The sequence below is a fragment of the Falco biarmicus genome, chromosome 1 (genome assembly GCF_023638135.1).
Source record: "Falco biarmicus isolate bFalBia1 chromosome 1, bFalBia1.pri, whole genome shotgun sequence".
Taxonomy (NCBI): domain Eukaryota; kingdom Metazoa; phylum Chordata; class Aves; order Falconiformes; family Falconidae; genus Falco; species Falco biarmicus.
In genome coordinates this window covers 56,133,246-56,153,909 of record NC_079288.1, presented here as the reverse complement: position 1 = coordinate 56,153,909, position 20,664 = coordinate 56,133,246, and the positions used below count along the sequence as shown (strand labels likewise).

The 20,664-nt window shown below is 45.2% G+C and overlaps 1 protein-coding gene across 5 annotated transcripts; it reads left to right on the top strand.

Annotated features, from left to right (window-relative positions):
• Window positions 1-4,302: 4,302 nt before the first annotated feature.
• Window positions 4,303-19,857, top strand: TRMT10A (tRNA methyltransferase 10A). 5 transcript variants are annotated; one of them, XM_056347882.1, is made up of 8 exons: window positions 4,303-4,439; window positions 5,786-6,087; window positions 7,106-7,268; window positions 9,170-9,241; window positions 9,762-9,836; window positions 10,837-10,986; window positions 12,208-12,313; window positions 19,467-19,855. In XM_056347882.1, the coding sequence occupies exons 2-8, from the start codon at window positions 5,813-5,815 to the stop codon at window positions 19,697-19,699; spliced, it is 1,074 nt and encodes a 357-aa protein (XP_056203857.1). In that variant the 5' UTR covers window positions 4,303-4,439; window positions 5,786-5,812; the 3' UTR covers window positions 19,700-19,855. The 5 variants fall into 5 exon arrangements, with proteins under 5 accessions (XP_056203857.1, XP_056203866.1, XP_056203880.1 ...); XM_056347891.1 differs by having other exon boundaries at window positions 4,367-4,488; XM_056347872.1 differs by having other exon boundaries at window positions 4,377-4,686.
• Window positions 19,858-20,664: the final 807 nt, after the last annotated feature.

Sequence of the window (20,664 nt, the reverse complement as noted above, 5' to 3'; positions counted from 1 at the left end):
CTGTTTATCTAGATGTAGTAAAGGTCAGATTCCAAATTCCATGCTCAGGTACTAAGTTCATCAAAGGACTGCCAGTTAATTATTAAGAACTAAGGTAACTGGTGGTTTCTACCCCATTTTATCGATCATCTCGGCTTTCATTTTTTGAATACTGACCCCACACTGTCACATTCTGAGTAGGGAAGCCCACCTACAGTCCTGGCAGGACCAGGAGATCCTGCCACTCCTCCTGTTTGAACAAAAGGGTGACTGGGTCTGCTGCTCCAGGGGCCAGATCCTGACCACTGTCATTGTCTTGTGAGCAACCCCAGAGACAGATGCTTTTTAAGGGTCTTCCTGGAAGCAGAAGTACATGAGATTTACCAGTGCCATCCCCAAAAGTGATGCTACTTTGTCAGTTCATACCAAATAAATTATCTTTCTTTCAGCAGCCCCAGTCCCCATCTTCATCATTGCAGTGGCAGAGGTTAGAGACTGAAGAGGTGAAATAAACCAGCTGTTCTGTCCCACCTCAGTGAAGAGTACCTACTTGGCTGGGTCTGGGAGCAGAGCAAACCAAGCACTCCTTTTCACCCCTATTTTCCCCTTTTCTCACGCTCACTTCACCACTTCCCAATAAGCCCCCAGCTGACTAACCTGCATGTTTCCCTGATTCCTGTGAAAGTAAATCCCAAGCCATCTTGCACTCAGCCTCATGGCCACAGGCCTTGCTAAAGGACCTCCTTGTCCATCAGGTGATGGTGAGGCAGTAGGGCACTCCTCAGCGTTCCTTGGCACACCTTGGATGTCACAGCCTATGAAGAGACACCCTCTTCCTGGCATACAAAGCCTCCCTGGATCTTCAAGCAGGGAGGATATGGTCCTGCTTGTAGAGGAGGCACACCCGTGAGCCATCACCACGCTCTTTCACTCCACTTTCAGGAGCTGCTTTAACGAGACTGCAAGCTACAAACACCCCTGATGAACCAGTGCCACCCCAGGCTGTGTTTAGCTGCTCCAAATGGGCCATTTCTGCCACCAGCTCCTCTGTACTAGTAAGGAATCATAAGGTGAGAACAGCCTTCGCCTTGAGTGGTATGAATGCCACCTCTGTTGCCTTGTGCCAAAAGGGAAGCCGAACACTGTGCATGTCAGTCATTGCCCAGCAGTGGGGAACAGCAGGTCCATGCCAAAGCTCCTCACTCACACTCATCTCTCTGCACCTTGTGGAAGTCCCACTGGGAGCTCTTTGTGTGCATGTGTTGTGTGTGCATGTGCATGCACGTGGGAGGGAGAAAATTAGTAGGAAACCCTGGGGACTGGTACTGCTTCTCCCCAGTTTGTGGTTATTTATGCTGCTTCCCCTGTGCAGGCTTTGACATGCTCATGACAGAGAACTCCAGCTGATCCTTTTGCTGCATTTGGTTAACATGGAGTTTGTCAGGCTTTCTGTGTTTTTTTGAAAAAAAAAAAAAAAAAAAAAAAAAAAAAGGACACTATCTGTGTGCAAAACAAACTCTGGCTGGGGAGAGGCCAGTATTATGGATCCTGCTTTGGACATGCAAAATTCACACTTCACTCACAAGGAGGAGTTGATGTTGGTCTGAAATCTGGAGAAGAGCAACTGTCCTCTTCTTATGTTCCTGGGACACAGAAAATGTATTTCTTCCTTGAAATAAAGTTATTAAAAAAAAGGGCCTCTCTCAGACAGTAGAATATCAGAGGCCAGATCCCCTGCTGAGGTGTATCAGCATATCTCTTTGGACAGCACTGTAGTAGTGCTAATTACAGAACTAAGGATGTAACCATCATGTAGAGAAATGGTGTACAGACATTTCCATGTGCATATATATGTATACACCTATATACATACCCATAATGCATACTTGGTGTATTCTTGAAATATTTTAAAAATAGGAGGTCTGAGTCTCTCCTCAGTTATGGCAGGAATAAATCAGCCGTTATGAAATTAGCAATGTGCCCACCAAAGTCCATTACACACAGAGGTTGCATGATCAGCCCCTAATGTACGTTTCACGCCATGCTGGCATATGTACTGGGGTCAAAGTATTACTGTTGCTGCACATTTTCCAGAGTCCAAACTATAAGGCTGATATCTTTATACAACCTAATAAAACTAATGAGATTTCCTCACATCTTCTGAGGTCAACAGAATGTTTTTTTCTTCTCAAGCAATAGTGTGAAGATCTCAATTTTAAACTCACAGCTCTGCGCACCCAAGTCCATCTTTGGCCTTCAGCTGGTGCCCATGTGCCCCAGCTCCCACTGTTTCGGTGAATAAGACACCCCATTTCTGCCACAGGGGACAGGGGGAGGGAGATGCCCAACCAAGCCACTGGCTAAATGTGAGTTGTCTGTGCCACTCGTATCCTAAGCCTCACCTCAGGAGTGCCGCAGTCAGACCTGGCCCACGGAGAATGATGTCTGCATCCACACCTGAGACTCCACCGAGTATCTTTTTTCTTCTCTTCATACTCTGTCTCTTGACTTGTAGTGCTGTTTGTACAAAATACTTCAATACACAGTTTTAAACAATGGTGTGTTCAGTTTGTTCTGCTGCTGGGGAGAGCTCGCCATTTGAAGGAGCATCTTGAAAAGTCATGGTATGGCTCTATCAGAACGATGAAATTCAATCAGACAGCTCTTTCTCAATATTTGCAGCTCCTCAGATCTTCATTTTGCTTTGTCACCACTTGGCACTTGGCAGACTTCAGAAAACACTGCATTACCCTCTATCAGTGTCTGAGGACATAGGAGTCTGGACAAGCAATACTGCTGCTTTGGAAAGTGCAATGTGAGAAAAACAGATTTGTAAATCAAAATGCATAAGAAGTTTCTTCATTCTAAGAAAAAGCACATCTGAGTATTATGTGAATTTTTTAATGCTTTCTGCTTTTTTAAAAAAGCAAGCAAGCAAGTAGGCTTCTATTGGTAACTGATCTGCAGCCTTTTAATGACCAAAAGAAAATGAAGGATTCTTCACAGGGACTTCACTTGGACTTGTGCGATGCTGGTGTTGCAAAGCTAGATATTAATAGTAACGTAAGTGAGGTTTTAAATAGATGCTAGCAAAAGCAAATGCAAATCTAGCTATTTTTAAAGTAATGCAGGGAATAGGAATCACAAATTAAATATTAAATACCAACAGTAGTTGTAGGTCAGCATCTTACTATAGTGACACCACACAGTTTTGTGACTTTAACATAGCCATAGCAAACCTGAAACCAGCACTAAAACTGAAAGGGTGTGTATATATGGAATCAGTGAAACTTGAGATAAACATGGATGCAGATGAAAAGGGTATTATGGTAGCATGCACTCGCATGTTTGCTAACTTTGTGTGCCTCATTAACCAGGGGTGAAGATATCCATATATTTAGGCTGCCCAAAATACATTTTTCCTCATAAAATATACACCCAGTCTCCAGAACTGACTCCTGTACCAGGGCAGCATTCTTTCATGAAGTTATATGGAGGCAAAAGAATGTCACCCTTCATTGAGTACTGACACTAGAGGTCAAAAAGCTAATTGGCAGTAGCCTTTAAAAATACAAAGCATGAAGGGAGCAGGGAACATAGCTCTGCTGAGGGACCTCTGGAGCTAGAAGTCTGCTCTCAGGAATGTCACCGCTTAAAAATACTTCACTGGCCCCTGTGTGAACTCAGTAGTGTCATCAAAACTATCAGATAAAAATAAGGTTTTCTTACTTTTCACTGCTCTTAATCCCGTGGAGTCACCACAGCCATAAGGTGGGGGAAACACAGCTTTCTCAGAGGGGCACTGGCACACCTGTTGGGACTGCCAGCACGTACTCCTGCTAATTTCAAAGCAATTGCTCCTCTGCGCACCTGCCTGCAAGGGCAGGCCTTGAAGCCTGGCCACGGCCGCATCCACCCTCACTCACTACCGCCCTGGTAGGGGCGGCGGCAGCCACCAACAGCCTCAGCTTGCCAGTGTCTGTTACAAGCATTGACACCGAACGAAAAACCCACCCAAACCGAGGCTGATCTTCAAACGCATTTTTTATGCTTGTTGCTTTTTAAAATATATATAATATACGGGGTTTTTTGGGGGTTTTTTGGTTTGGTTTTTTTTTTTTTAGTTCGGCTGCAAACTGTTCCAGGTGAAACCAGAGCCGGCTCCGGGCAGAGCCATCAGCGTGGCTCCCCCCCCGCCGCGCCCGGCGGGACCGGAGCGAGCGCAACTCTCCCTCCCCGCCGCAGCCAACAGCCGCTCCTCGGGGCGGAGCGGGGAGCTCGCCTTGGACGCGCGTGCCGGAGCCCGCCCCCTCAGCGCCGCGTGACCGCCGCCCGTTGCTCGCCGGGACTTGCAGTCGTGGCCGGCGGGGAGGTGCGCGCGCGGGGTGGGGTTTCTGCGCCGCCTCCTCGCCTCCGCGGGCCCCCCCCGCCCGCGGCCCTGCGCGTGGGGCGGCTGGCGGGTACGTTGCTGCCCGGGCTCTCCCGCCGCGTCCGTTACCCCTTGAGGCGGTGAGGGGGAGCGGGGAGCTGGGGCTGGGGCTCGGCTTTGGCTTTCCTCAGATGGCAGGAGGAGGAAATGGCGGCCTCCCAAGGGCCTGGGGAGTGTGACCCCCCTGCCCACGCCCGACTGGAGCTGCCGCCTGTGGGGGGATCGCGGCCCTCGCGGGCTCCTGTGGGCGGGGGAGGTTGGTCCTGTGGAGTTATGAGGTACTTTGGCGCGTGAGCAGAAATAATGGGTGTGTTTCTACGTATATAATGTGTGTATACAGAGATACGCGTATATATAGTTGTATGTGTGTATACGTATCTATATATATGTAAACAGATGTATGTATAGAACGCAGTATCTGCGGGGCGTGCGTGCTGTGGTGGTGGCAGACTCATGCCACGGTGTTTGGCACCCACAGTCGTCTCTACTCCCTCGACCTTCTGTCTTAACACCGCCGTACTGGGCCATCGGGGTGTGTTAGCCAAACCTTACGGTTTTCTGCTGCTCTGAGTTTTCTGGCTCTTCTGTTACTGAAGAAGCCAGGGCATTGTTTCTGCATGTTGGCTCTGTAGATGCAGTGTTCTCCAGTGAAGTAGTTATCTTTGGAAAAACTGTGCCACCATTGAGTATAGGGGCACATTAGTATGAAAAAACAACACTTGCCATTGGAAAGGTACATTGGAAAGGTATAATTGTATTTGATTCGAACGGAGAGTGTTTTGCTGAGTAACAGTTTAGGTTGTTCATTCCCTTATTTCCTGTGTTTTGTCCCCTGACAGATGGCCAATGTTTCTGGTTCTCAGAAGAAATAAAAATTAGTTTTTGGAGGGGTACAGCTAGTTCACACACACACAACCCCCCTCCTCCCCCCCCCCCCCTCCCCCCCGGGCTTTAGTCTCTTCAAAATTATATTTCTCTAACATGCTGCCATAGTTATATTGAAAGATACCTCTGATTTTTTCTGTTTGAAAATAGTTTCTGTACACACAATAGTGCTGCTTATGCTTTTTGTTTGACATTTAAGCCAGTACGCTTCCTGACTTTTAGGCAGTTGTGTTTTCACAAGATTTTTAATTGCAAACTCTGGAATAGCTGTGGATGTAGCAGGCAGAGTTTTAGACATGAACTGAACACAGGTTATTATCTCTGCAGTATTTTATGTGTTACTGTTTGCAGAGACACTAACCTAGCTTTAGACAAAAAAAGGCTGTCTCTTATTCATTATTGTTTCTTTATTCAGGTTTATGGTAGGTGCAGAGTGATACTTACTCTATGTGAGCTTGTTAATAACACTCGTACTATTGTTTTGTCTTACAGAATTGGTGAGGGAAAAGTTTGCTTTTCATGACATATTTATCACGTGTTAAGAAACAAGTTGGTGAACCTGGCCAAAAGCTCATGTCATCAGAAATGCCAACAGGAAGGCCAGAGGTGCCAATGGAAAATGCCATGTCCCCTGACGGTCCTGATGTGGAAGGAGAGGTGAAGTCAAGTGACAGTCCAGTAGGGAAACAGGAGGCAGGCTCAGACAAGGAAGAATGCCTTGAGCCCGTGTCCAAGAGGCAAAGGAAGAAGCTTCTGAAGCAGAAACAGTGGGAAGAACAGAAAGATCTACGGAGGTACGGTTTGCAAAATAGCTTTCCAAGGACATTTTTAGTGTTTAGTGCCAATAGTAACCATGTGTCAGCAGAATTTCTGTGTAGGTTGCTTTAGCAAGTCAAGGCAGTTGAACCAGTTTTCTCCCGTGCCAGGTTTAAAGCAGGCTACTCCACCTGCATATGAAGAAGGTATAAAGGTAAGCATCCCCTCTTCATACTGGAAGTGTTTCTCAGCTTGCCGAGGCTATCAGGAGAGGTTCAAACTTCCGTGGTTTTGGTTTGTCAGAAGGGAGAAATAGCATGTGGCCTTGCGCCTTTCTGAATGGGCTGTGCCCTCTTTCCATGGCGCTGGTACTTGGTGAATCTTACAAAGACTGTGAATAAAAAAATTTCTTTTGACACATGAAATGCTGTGCTACAAGTTATGTTGGTTTATGATTTGTTAACATAGTTTTGGAAGATGATGAGCTTCTGTTTTTTTCTGTTGAGAGAGTGCGTTATGTATCTGCAAGTGGGCTGGTCGTAGTTTATCCTTGATGTGCTGAATGTGAGTGACTTCCTGAGGCAGTGGTTGTTAAAGTAGCTGTCTCCAGAATGTGATCTCCCGACTAACTGCCTGCTTGCACTGGGGGAGCAGGAGGAAGAAACAATTGCTTCGGAAGCCTTTTGAAAAACTGTTCAGTGGAACAGGAGGTAAATTGCCTCCCACATTCTGACCCTGATACTGCAATTTTGACAATCTTTTTGATTGTTTCTATTCTGAGACCTGACTCAGAGCATCCTTAAATCCATGACTTCCACTATTGAGTTCATTAAATTTGTGTTAGATGCCTGTCTTTGGAGGTACATAGAGAACCTCAGAAAGATGGAGTGTGTGTTTCATGCTGGTATCAGCTTAGCACAAATGCAAGCAACAGGATAAGTTTAAACTACCACAGTCAGGGGACAGCCACCTTGATATGAAAGTATGTATTTATGTGCACAACACATACCTCAGCAGGTTTGGCACTGTTTTTTGAAGATTTGTTTGTTTATTTAGGCAGAAACGAAAAGAAAAACGCCAGAAGAGAAAACTAGAACGTCAGTCAAAATTGGACTCCAATAATGAAGGGAATGTCAGAAAGCGTATGCGAAGGGAAGTTGTTCCTAGTACACTTCGCCTCATTGTGGACTGTAGCTTTGACGATCTGATGGTGCTGAAGGTAAAAGGAACTTACCCATCACATATACATGTTGAAAGAACCTCTGGTGACAGTATTGGTGCAATGTCAGAGCACAGAAACTGGAGAGCAACTTGCAGAGGACAGTTAGTATGTTTCAGATTGTGATGACTCCCAGACCTGCTTATGTCAGTAGCTGAATTTTTTAGGGTTTGGAATGTTACCTTTATTTAAGCTTGCCAAAGATTTTGTTTGCATTCATGGAGATGCAGTAAGTTGATTTGATTCCAAAACCAGGAATATGGAAACAGTTTGTGCCGTGTGTTCACCATGAAGTTAGATGCAATTCTGCCTCAAAATAGTTTTGCTAGAGGGGCTGCAAATGCCACATCCAGTTACTTTCTCTTTCAAAGTAGATGTGAGGTTCCCAGCCGTGTTAGTAAGTATCTGTGGAAATGAGAATTTTGAGCGTCATGATGATACTGAGCTTTTCTTCTCAGTCACATGAGAAGCAGTTGGGACAGGAGGACGCTATTCTGCTCATACCTAAAATTTTAGAGTGGATGAAAGGATGGGTGAGATGATCACAGGGTAGGTAAATATCAGAAAGTTCAGCATGATATATTCAGCCACCGAACAAGGCACTTGGTGTGGTGTTTTCAGATCAAAAAGCTTTAACTCTACTAGGAAAGTATTTTAATCTGCAGCCTCCTCTAGGAGTGCAGCCTTTGGTTTCTGAGGCAGACCTCTCCCCTCCCTGTTATCCTGAGCCCTGCTGCTGCCAGGGACTTTGCTGTTCTGCAGGACTGCTTGAATTCAAGCTTTTGCAAAGCCAGTCTGGCTACTTGTTGAGTGTAATGCCGGGCTTGTATAGCACTAGCGGAGGCTTTTGCTGCCTCACTGCAGAATTTTTGGGAAGCTCCAGATGGCATTTTGGAACTTGGTTCCCTGAGGAACCCTTCAGCAGCGCTCCAGAAGAGACCAGAGAACCCCCTTGATAGTTTTGGAGATGCTGACTGGGCGTTTCTTGCTGAGCTTTGTCCTTCGTGAAACACATTTCCCTCCTTGGTCAGGCAGGCAGAGCCCCTGTTAAATGTGATCTAAAAACTGGCACTTGTGCACATGTTTGGCAAGGCTGAAGCATTGTAAGCGAAGGTGGCTGTGGCCTTTGGCAGTGGGGTTAATTAAATGCTTTTCTAGTGTCTGTAAAAACTTGCATTACAATACTGTAATGATAAAGTCTAGTTTACAGAGATAACAAAACATTCTCAAAGTACTACATGAATCAAAGCAATATAATGATATTTCATTTTAAAGTGGGAATCAGTTATACTTACAAACTGCTATTTTGGGGGCACTGAGAATAAAACTGTGTAATATACCATACAAAAACCATAACTAGCTGAAAATTAAGTCTGTTGCCTTTTAAGTAGTACTGGTTACCTGTTTCCAATTTTTCAGGTCAAAATGCCAGAGCCGGCTACTAAATTATTTGTATTATTTGGGGCTTCTTCACGTTAATTAAGCAAACGCAGTTTTCTGAAATATGAACTGTTATGTTCTCAGGGTTTTCTCATGTATTTCATGGGTGTTGTCACAACGATAAATCTGCTTGATTCCTCAGATAATTTTGAGTATGTTATTACATATGATTAAATTCCAGTGATTTTTTTTGTTTTGTTTATTTCCTAGCATCATGCAAATCAAGCACACATGTAGAGGTGTCTCTAAACACACTTTTGTGGAAGATGTGTTTCCTTGTCAGCGTAATCCCTTCACAATGGCTGTTTTTTTCTCAGGGTTTGATGTCCACACTATCAGTATCGCTTTTGCCAGTTAAAAGCTTCCTTTTTCCTCTCTTTAGCTTCTGACTGGCTCATGGTAAAGCATTTTGTGGTGCTCTGTCTGAAGGACTATGTAAAAACAAATTGTGTTGTATACAGGATGTTAAGAAGCTTCACAAGCAAATTCAGAGATGTTATGCAGAAAATCGCAAAGCATTCCATCCTGTGCAGGTATGTTTAAACAATCTGAGCACTGACTGTATTGCCATGTATCAAGCATATGAGAAAGGTAGCTGTGGCTTAAGTGGTGAGAACTGTAGTAGAAAAAAAATCTGCCTCTTTTAGTGAGAGAATTATTTCTATTGTAGTAGGTTAATTTTCAAGCCACATGTTACAAAATTCTCCATATATATGAAAAAAAGTGAGTGCATGCAGATGAAGAGTGCCAAATACTGGCATGCCACTAAGATACTGTGATGCCCAGTATTATCTTCAACAGATGGAAAAAAAAAAAAGTGACTGTAAGTGCATATTTGTCTTTTAAATATGTATGAATATGGTCTTAGTACCACTTCATCTAAAGAATTATTGGTTTTAATACTAGCAACTAGAACTAGCAAATACCAGCAAAAAAACCCCCAAAACTAAACCCAGCAAATAGTTAAGGGTAGAAAGTGTGTTGTACAGAGAGGAAACAGACTGACGTGTTAACATTTCAGTATTTTGTACCTCTTGTTTGTTCTTTTCGAAGTTTTATTTGACCAGCCACGGGGGACAGTTGAAGTGCAACATGAATGAAAATGACAAAGGATGGGTGAACTGGAAGGTGAATAATTGACTATTTCTGTAAAAAGAGAAAAAGTCGTCCTGATTATAGTTGCTAACTAGGTTGTTCGTTGTGAGGGACCTGTGCTTTTTCCATGTGGGTTTTTCTATGACGTCAGAGCAGTAGCATGTTAGAAATGGTGTGGGTCTTTGTGTTTTTAACTACTTTAACTTAAATAAGCCAAAGACTGCTTGTGTTGAATCTAGATTTGATTTTTGCTTGAAAAACTCTGCACACATCTATTTTTACCGGTGTTATTAAACAGCTTCCGTTCTCTGATAGACCAAGCAAGACTGCTTGATTTCGGCAGTTCTGACAGTCATCTGTCTTAACAATGGGGTTTTTTTTCTTGGCAAAAAATAAGGCTCTGAAGTCATGATGTGATTCTCTTGTGTGCACCTTCACTTCAGTCATGTTGCCTCTCAACACTAAAGTGGTCTTTAGAGAAGTGGATTGTCTTATGGTCAAACTCATGTTGGCTTTCTTTGCGACTTCCTGTTAAACCAGTATTCCAGCAACTTCAGATGAAGAGCACTCTGTGTAAAGAAGAAGTTTTACTTTTAGCATGTCTTCTGCGATAGCTGCTTTGCAGAAGCATAGCATAAACCTCTCTGATCAATGAAGTAATGTTAATTAAGCATTTACTTCTGGTTTGACTTTTTTTTAGGAAGGTGGACTTGAAAATTACTTGGATCCCTAGGAGAAATATGTTAACATTTGAAAGGAATCACAAGAACTTAAGGATTCGTAAAGTTCTTTTGGGGTTTCAGAAAATTTTCTGGTGATTTTTACAAGTCAGTGCTGTAGGACCTGTGAGTTACTTATGCAGAAATCGATCTGCACTGTGCTATGGCTATGCACTTAAACATGAATGAGGGGTGCGGAATGACTACATACTATTGGATTTATTTTTGCTGGTTCCATCTCGGGTCTGTAAATCTTGCCCAGCAATTAATCAGAAATAATTGAATGTAACTTCTTTCAACTACCTTTTTTTCAGGATATCCAAATTAGAACAGAGCACTACAGTGAGCTAATAAAGAAAGAAGACCTAGTATATCTTACCTCAGATTCCCCAGATGTTCTCAGTGAGCTCGATGAGAAGAAAGCCTATGTGATTGGAGGACTGGTGGATCACAATCACCACAAGGTAAACTGTGGGGTCCGTTTCCTTACAGAGCCTTTTTTTTTTTTTTTTTCCCTTGCACCTTATTTGACATTAATGCTGTTCCTGTGTGAGCTAACAAAAATAAATAACAAGAAAAGTTATTCAAAAAAGACTTAATTCAAAAAAGTTTTGAAGAAATGGGGAAAAAGACTTGGTAGTTCTGGTAGCTATAAAGTAAAACTTGCTAGCAATAGGTTGTGTTCCAAAGTGCAGCCATGCTGAGCTTTTTAGGTAGGATTTTATTTTTTAATTTTAAATCTAGGAATGGAATTAATAACACTGCTCAGCTTACTGAGGGTTCTACTTTCAGACAAAAGGGTTTGGTTTCTGTTCATGTACTTGTGTGTCTGTGCATGTGCGTGCGCTTGTATGTGCATGTGCCCAAATACAGATGAAGAACAGCGCTTGAATCCTGGATGTCTCAGTTTAATGCGTTTGCTTGTCAGGAGAACTTGGCTAAGTAACAGACATACCTTTGGCATCTGGTTCCATACCTGTATGTGGGATCATGCTGTGTGGACCTGGAATGTCACAAAGACTGCAGCCAGGAAATTAAAGCACTGTTACTGCTTTTTCTTCGAAGATACTTTTATGTAGTTTCTGGTGACATGTTTAATATTGCAATGTGATGCTGATATTTTCAATGATCCCCCAAAAAGGGATGGGTCCTAAACCTTACGAAGTGGTACCTCAGCAACTAGTCCACAGCTGAAAGTTAGGAGAGAGCTAAAGCAGATCCTTGATATAGTCATTATGGTATAAAGTGTTTGCACAGTGTTAAGAGGTCTTTTTTTCCCATCTTGGACACGGGAGTTGCCAGGTTTAAAAAAGAAAACAACATTTCTTTTTCCTTTACTCTTCCTCTGGAAAAATACCTGGTTACTGCGATCTGAGTAACTTTGTAAGATCACCTTTAAAGCAGGCTGTGGCTGACACTTTCTAGAACTGTGGCTGCATGCACCAGTTTTGTTTATGATCCTTTTGACAGTACTCACAATGTGTCATATATTCAAAGTATCAAGTTTTACAGAGGTAGCCCTTGAAGCAGGTACTGTGTAATCAGGGTAAGTTTCTCTTTTGTAATTATCTCCTAAAGGAAGATTGTGGCCAAAACTCGTGCCAGAAAATGTAATTGTAGGAAACTGTATGGGCTGCTCTGAAACGGTGACTCTCATTCCAGTTGTTTTGGTGTCTTTCCCACAGGGAATTACTTACAGAAAAGCTGTAGAGCAGGGAATTGGTCACGCGCAGCTCCCGCTTGGGAATTTTGTCAAGATGAACAGTCGGAAAGTGTTAGCTGTCAATCATGGTAAGTTTTAAATCACAAAATTATGACTTTATTCTAGAATATACTTGTGATATTCAGCATTTGAACCTTCAACATGTGCACTGTGCTGTAGATGCCTACCTCTTACTTGGTGATGTTGATAGGACTTGAATCTAGTTGCCTTTGGGATACAGTAATTGACCTGGCCTTTAACTGTTTTAGACACAATTAAATGTAAAGGATGGTGTCTTAGCCCCTTAAAAGTGCACCTCCTGTTGTGTTGACACGTCCCATGAGTAATTTTGAGAGTCATACCATCCTGGCCTTGTTTCCAGGCTTAATGTATAAGTGAGTAAAATGCTGAAACTTCCCATGTATTTTATCCCAGGGAAGGATAAACATTTGTAATGCTTTCACCTCTTTGGACAGTTTTGTTCAGCAGTAACTCCTTAGGTACCTGTAGGCTCGCCTCATTTGTTATCAGCAGTACTCCACCGACTGAGTTTTCATAGCTGTATCTGCACCTGCTTTCTTGGTTCTGATTGAAGTATACAATTGCTCACCCGAGTCTTGAATCCTACTCCGTTTAAACTTTCAGTTCTACTATTAGATTACCTTTCCCTGTCATTAAACAAAAGTGTAGGCAAAATAGAGCCTACTCAGACCTTTGTGGAAGTTTTTGGCATGGTGTCCAAGCCTGTTTTGCCCCACCTCACATTCTTTTATCTTACCTTAGTTTATTTTAAGTTTATTCGATTCTGTAACACATTGCTTGTTGATAACTTTATTTTCTTAAAGTGCCATTGGTTGATGAGGTATGTATTTGCATGCTAGTAAAGATTATTTACATGTGGAGGAGAATATAGTATTATCATCGGAATCCATGTCTTTGTTAAGATTTTACATTTCTAAAACTTGATCTTTAGCCGTAGCTTTATGTAGGCAATAATAGGACTTTATGGGTTACTAATCCAAAGTTATCCCAGCTATAGCTTTGTGCTGGAGTTTTCCTGCAATAATCTTATACTGACCTCTAGTGTCAATATTTCTGAAGGCTTTCTTCTACATGTTTAAGGGCTGGATATACTGGGTCGCTTAATTAATGCTTTCATTTATCTGCTTTATGGTCTTGTGCATTTTTCTGGTGCCAGGTATTTAAATAGGCATTTGATTTCACTGCACTTTATTTGGCGAGCTTTCGTTTTGCGTGAGATTGTCTTCCCTTGCCCTTCTCAAACATTTTCAAATCACGGCTGAAAGGCTCTTAACGCGGAGACACTTCGTAAGGCAAGGATTATACTAGAGCAGTGTTTTGCTTAAGGTTTCTGGGCAGGAAAGAAACACAACCCCCCCACCACCAAAAGCAGAGTTGCCTTTACTAGCTGTCCCAAAGGCTGTTGTATATTGTAACCCTGATAGCTTACAAGCTGAGCCTAAAAGACAGCTTTCAGGGCAGTAAGGCATGAGTAAGGTGGAGAGAATCAAGCTGCCTCTCCAGTCTCCTGTTCTAAATTTTGTGTAGGTGAGGAGAAGGACATTTGCACCGAGGTTTTTGTGTTTTGCTGTGAGTACATCCACCGTGCTGCTTAGTGTAACTGCACCATTGCTCGCCCTTTCTCTTTTGATTTGGTAACTCTGGCCTCGGTGCAGCAGTGGAAGCAAGCCGAGGACGGTACGGGGCTCAGCAGAGGAGACTGCAGGGCCTGCCCTGTCCCTGGGGAGCTTCTTGTGACAGGTGAATTTGGGAAGTCCTGTAGAAGGAGAAAGTCCTTCCGAGCGGCCTTGTCAGGCTTTGAAGCGCCTTAATGAAACCGGCCGTCTGGTGGTGGGAGACTGGTGGCGTCAGTAACAGGGCAACTTGCTTGTTGCTTTTTGCTTATTTACTTAGCATCCTCCTCTCTTGGGATTGACTCTCCATGCATTTCCACGGGCAGTTCAGTGCCTGCATTGCCATGTTAAAAAGGCATGAGGGAGACGGGTATGTGTGAAATACTTGATGCCAGGAAACTGACACGGTGTAAGAGGAGACTTTTCTTTTTTCCTTGACTCGACCTGGAACTATCAAACTTGGATGATCTGAGATCCATGTAAAACACTGTGTTGCAAAGCACAGCTGCAGGTGTAGCTGGGAGAGTGTGTTTCCTTCTGTTCAGGTTTGTATGCCAAGGCTAATGCTTTGTAACGTACGCTACAAGACGGTGTTGCTTCATTCCAGCCTGCAGTGGAGGCTGCCGGCTGTTCCCACTGCCGCCTTGTGTCCTCGCACAAGACTGTTGCTGCTATCGCAGCCCATCCAAGGAGCCTCTGTTCTCCTGTGGAAGCCACTGTGTTTCCATCAGTTCTGTTTTCACTATGAGATAAAGGAAGTTCCAAGGCAAGGGAGAGGAAACGTGCTCCTTACACTCCTCTTGTCTCTTCAGCCGGCATTTTTGCCACAGGTGCTTTCTGCAGTAACAGCGATAGTGATACAGTCCTTGGAGAGCTCATGCCTTCACAGTACATTTCAGGTGAATAGCCTGCTTAGTGAAATGGCCAGCTCTTCAGTATCAGCGTCCCAGGGAGCAGCTGGCTGTCCCGTCAGCCTGGGTGCAGGAAGCCTCTAGTAAATGTGACAGTTTTCTGTAACTTGGCTCTCGGCGAGTATGAGGTCCATGCTGCTCCCCCGTTTCTGAATGCCTGCCTAATTCTCTGTCAGGCTTTTTTTCCCTCCAGGGCTCCTTTGAACCTTTCTCGTATGCTGTCGCTCGGCACTGAGGCTGCTTGTGCTGCGGGCGTTCTTTGAAGTCAGCATTCTCCGGTGGTGTCAGCACTATTCCTGTAGCCCCAAGCCAGACAAGCCACCCCTCTGTCCCACATTTGTCATCCAGGTCTGGCTTACTCGCCAGCCAGAGGGCCTCCTGCAGCCTTGCCTGCTGCTGGCGAGCCACAGTCTGTGTTGAGTGGGTTTTTGGATAGCCTGGGGTTGTTCTAGGCAAGAATCTGCCAGTGAGGTTTGTATGTAATGCTGTCTGGGGTTATTGTCACTTAGGGAAAGTTTTAGGAGCTGAAACAGGAGGAGGAGGAGGAGGAGGAGATGGCTGTTAGAGTCAGCATCCTAGAAACGGCAAGAAGGGGTCATGGAGTTGGAGACTAATAAGGATTTTTGCCACAAGCGCAGGTGGAAAAGTAAGAGGAAGACAATGACGGCAGGTTTCAGGAAGACTTTGGGCTGCACTTATGTTAGGGAGGGGACCAAGTCCTTGTCAAGGTGCATCCACAGCAATATTCCTGTCAAACGAATGTGGGAAAGCATTAGTGCCTGTATAAAGGGCAGTGGTGAGAGCTGCAGTAGTGGGGGGCCGTTCCTCTCTGTCCCTGAGGGCAATTAATTCAAAGTGGAGCCGCTGCAGGAAAGCGCTGCGGTAGTAACTGGGGGCTCACAGTGTGCTTGGCTTTAGGCTGCGGCTGTAGCAGACTTGCCGTGTGCGCTTCTGCTTGTGCTTCACCAGATTTAGCCTGAAGATGCTGCAAGCGAATGCATGAGAAGCTCTGTAAGGATGGATGTGGGAGGTGGTGCTATCAGCAGTTCTTTTACCTCCTTGTTGAAGAGCTGGTGGTCTTTCTTGATGTTGCAGTGTTTGAGATCATCCTGGCGTACCTGGAGAAGAAAGACTGGAAGGACGCCTTCTTCAGTGTCTTGCCACAGCGGAAAGGGGCTGTTGCATTGGGAGAGGCCGATGATTCGTCCAAGCGTGCTCTGTCTGGGAAAAAAGATGGAGACGATGACTCGGACAGCGACTAGGCTTCACAATGAGACGATGGGAAAGATGGGACACGTAGTCCGTGGGATGAAGTTTGGACGTGAAGTGGTTCCGCTCCAAAGACCATCTGCTGCCCTTGTGACACCGGATTGTCCCAATGCTCGATAGTTCCGTAGCTGGCCCAGAGCTGTTCCTGGACATGAAGGGCAAAGATAAATGTGGTTTTTTAACCTGAAGCTTCCGTATTAATAGCTTATTTTTGTAAAAAATAAAGTAATGGCAAATGTAGAATTTATTTTGTTTCCCAAGGAAGCGATTGCATTCCTTTTTTTTTTTTTTTTCACAATTCTTTTAAATGTGACTTTTTCTACATACCAAGTTGGGCACGTTACCCAAGAGCATTAGTAGATGCTATTTGAATGGATGCCGCCTTCTCTGTTTCTGCCCTAAGTTTTCTTGAAAGCGGTGAATGGTGACCTCACAACCTGTTCCGCTAGTGCCGTTGCCAAGTGTGCATGAACACTTGGCACAAACAAGCAGAAATTCTAATTTTCCTGAGCTCCTCAACAGACAATCACCAGCAACCAAACTGCCTTCATCAGCTGAGCCACGCTGACTTGTATACCATGCGCAGATAGCTGGGGTCGGTAGATGAGCTACGAGTGTGGGGTTACGCCAATGCTTTAGACTTCAGCTTGAGCAGGATGGACGTCTGCGCAAGCGCGAATCACGTGCCTTGGCACATGGTGCGCATGGAGTTGAGGCGTCACGATCGCTTTTGGTTACTTCTCGGTCCTCCTAGCAAAATTGATCACGGAGCCTCAGAACAGTACCAGGAGACAGGAGCTCTCTCTTTCAAGTCACTTACTGAGTTTCAGTAGGTCTGATTTATGACATGATCCTGCGTGCATTGTTTTCTCTGTCAAAATATTTTTCCTTTACAAAAAGAGTCATAGTCTCAGTTTTGGCTGGATGTTCTGGTTCCACTCATTTCTAACTGACTGAAGTGCTCTTGCAAAGGACGGAAACGGAGACCGTGGAAGCGTGGCTTCGCTTCAGGCTTGTGAGCCTGCCCCATCCCTTTCTCCTGTAGGGACTAGCCAGGTAACTGCAGCTTCTGAGCAAGTACAGCTTCCGCGCGGGTCAGCTGAAGAGCGTAAGAAGACGTCATCGTAACTGTTGTTCTGAGCTGAGCTGGAATCAGGGGGCTGACCCAGGCATGGCTTGGCTTGTATCCATTTTCATTCCTCCCTCTGTTGTTACTGCTTTCAAACGGAGAGTAGAAGTGGGATCCCCACAGGCCTGTAAAGGGTTGGCAACCAACAGGTTGTGGCTTTCTACAGTCGGTGCGTTTCTGTCTGTTCTTTTTGAACAGCCGTAGAAAAGCCTGTTCTGTTAGAAGGGTGGCTAGTGGCTCAAGTAATGTGGGCTTTTTTGTTAGGCTTTACAGAAATGTGATTGCTTTTGTTCCCGAAACGAGATCAGCTTTTTCATGAGAGCATTGCTGCTCTTATTTCTGTAACAAGAAGTGCAGCGTGAGCATGCCCACCGTCTATTACACTGATTCTCTGATGTAAACGTGCCAAGCAATGCAATTACAAGGAGCTACATCGTTACAGCTGAGGTTCTGCGCGTTAATGCACATAGCACCTATTAAACCTGATCTAAGGCTCTTCAGCCTCTCTAAGGTTTCCTTAAGATGGTTTCGTACACGTGCCTCATCTCCTCAGGCTTGAGAGTGCACGAGCAGGTGGCACAGACAAACTGGGGACTTTGGAGACTTTCTGAGTGGGTCCGAAAGCCTCTTACGGCATTACGCAGCCTGTCCTGCATCGTTGCCAGTGAAATGAGGCCAACGCACCCGCGCCGTGCGCATGCACGTATTTTCAGATCAAGCTGTTGCAAATCTGAAGCTTACCTGCCTGTGGAGAAAGAGAAGGAAAAGGTGCTCTGCGGTATGTTGCTCTTGGCACCGGGAGCCTTCCAGCTCGGCAGCATCACAGCAGCTTGGGGACCGGCTGTGCGGCCTCTTTGTACACATTGCTTGTCTCAGTCGCCCGCTCTTCCTGTCCTCTCGCTGGCGCCTTAGCCAGGAGTTGGGGCATTGCTGCTGTTTCCCTTTGCTCTCTCTTTGTGCTAAGCTCGTCAGGTGATACTAGGCTGAAGTTCATGCCTGTGGTCATGCGTCGTCTCTCCCGGATGCTGTCCTTGGGATGTGTTAACTGGCGAGATAGAACAGCAAGCGAGAGTAGACTGGGGTTTCGATGGGCTCAGCCCTCTGGCTGCTGCTGCCGTTCTCAGCCTTTCAGCATCCTACAGTTCTGCAGCCACCTAGAAGAGGCTGTTCTTGGCGGGCCTGGACTCACACCGATGTGCGCACTGACCCTTTTCTAAATGCTTCAGGTGCCTGGCTGTTCATCAGTGTATTCACCAGCTGTAGACACGATCCTAAGAGAGTAAAGTGGTGATTTGCTTTCAGGCAGCCGGTTGCGGCTATGTGAAGCGACGTGTTCAAGAAGCCCCAAAGGGCCCATTCTTGCACTGAGTCCAGTGTGAAGTCACTGTTGAAAACAGCCAAATTAGTTGCAGCACATGAAAATTGCCCCAGCGTCAGGTCAAATGCGAGACGCTGAAACCTTTGGCTTTGGACGTTTGTGAGAGGTTCTGAGAGAACAGCTTGTAAAAGCAAGCGTGCTTGTGCGATTTGTGACCCCTCCAGCGCTTGCCATGGTGCTGCAACTCCTCCTGAGAGAGCAGGGAGGCAGTCCTCCTGTCTCACCAGCGTCTTTTTGCAGCATGAAAGCGGAGGCTGGTAGGCTGGCCATGGACCGACACGCCTGGGAAAAAGCATGCTGAGCGGTCTTGGCCTTGTGCTGTATTTTGCTTGGGTCCTGATATACGTGCCGCCACGTACTTCACATGCTGTGTCCTGTGTCTTTGTTTAATGCCCGAGTGTCTGTGGCTGCCTCTGTGAAGAAGGTCGCGGACTCGCCAGGTAGTACGTCCTACCTCTGCAGCAGTGGTCAGCTGGTTGAGAAGTCAGGGGGCCAGCAATGCGTATTGGGGGACATTTGAGTGATTCAGTATTTTTAATCTCATCTTACTTTGTTGCAGGGAACACCTGTTAGATATTTTTTCTTGTCTTCTCATGTAGAAGGAGAGTGGGTGTGGGCTGGGGAAGTCAGTTACCCTGGTGTGAATTGTAGAATCCAGGTGTGCGACATGACTGACTTTCTTGCGAGGACACTGTTAGTGCATTTCTTCTGGCTTCCTGTTGTTCTCAGATAGAATTGAAGTGTTCCTTTACTTAACTACAGCGAGTAAGTTACAGAGCTGGTAATAGTCAGTGTTATTCTAATGCATTTTATTCTACTTCTTGACTGCTTCATGACATTGTTTGGAACGGCTGCACAGGTAGCTGAGTTTAGCGCTCTGTGTTTGTTTTTGTTTTTCAGGAGGCTCTGAAAACTTGGCCATATTCAGTCATCACGATCCAGTGGATAACTCCTGCTTACTTCTGCGTTTGCTGTGCACTCCAAAGAGTTCACGTATTTCTCGAGTGGGCCAGCTCTGCAGTGATAAGATTACGTCTGGGGAGAAGGATAGAAAGGAGTACTTGCAGAAGAAGCTTAGTTTGCAAGCTGAGGACTTCACGGAGCATTTAGCAATAGTTGACATGGATGTGTGACTGTTGAAGTCAGGGTACTACCCGAACCTTCTCAGTAACAGCAGACACATCCTAAAGACTAGAGACTCCCAGCTTTTTGGGGTAGGGACAAGCAATAGTTCAGAAGCTGGGACATCTAATTTTATCAGAGGACACAGAAACGTCGCTGCCTCACAGAGCAGTCTTGAGAGTTACTCTGCTGCTGCTGCACCCTGGCGTGATTGTAAGAATCTGCTTCAGCTTCTCGTGCTAGTGAATCCAGGCCTCTAATAAGGCAGGCAGGTGGGATCAAGGATAACGTAACACAAACAGCTTTAATGCTTATCTTGAGTCACACGTTGAACATAACCTTGTTCTTCTCTTTATTACTAGGATGGGTGAAGTGCCCTTGAGAGAGCTTTGTTGTCAGACGTCTAGCAAATACAGTCACGGGTGCTTTGGAAAGGGAAATGGGTGAGAAGGTGCAATTGATTGTAACTATCCTTGCAAACTATTGCCCTTCTGGCTCTTACCACGTTTGTTCCATGACCTGTCAGCTTCAAAGTTCATGGAGGGAATGCAACCGTGCTGTTGAAAGACTACATTAATGTGGTTGCTTTAGTTTTGGTTCTGTTCAGTAGTGATCCTGTGAGGCCTCTGCGATGTAATTAAGGTTTTCAGGCTCAGCTGCTGCAGCATGGTGCTGAGGGACAGCTGGTAGGAAACACTCAGGACAGAGATTTGAATGGGACTAAGACAGTCATGAGTACAGCCCAAAAGCATTTGGTCAAGTTCAAGTGTGGCCCGTTCAACAAGTCATTACCACAGCCCTGTCAGTGTGTGGTCACTTAACCCTGCTGTCTGGTTTCCAGCTGACTTTGTAGTGTTTACACCTAAGACACCAGGGAAGTTGCAAAGCACTGCCAGCTCCTGTCCTGCTAGAAGCTCCGTCCCCATTTACTGCAGACGGCAGACTCCTAGTCTTGTGCAGCTGTACAGAAATTACA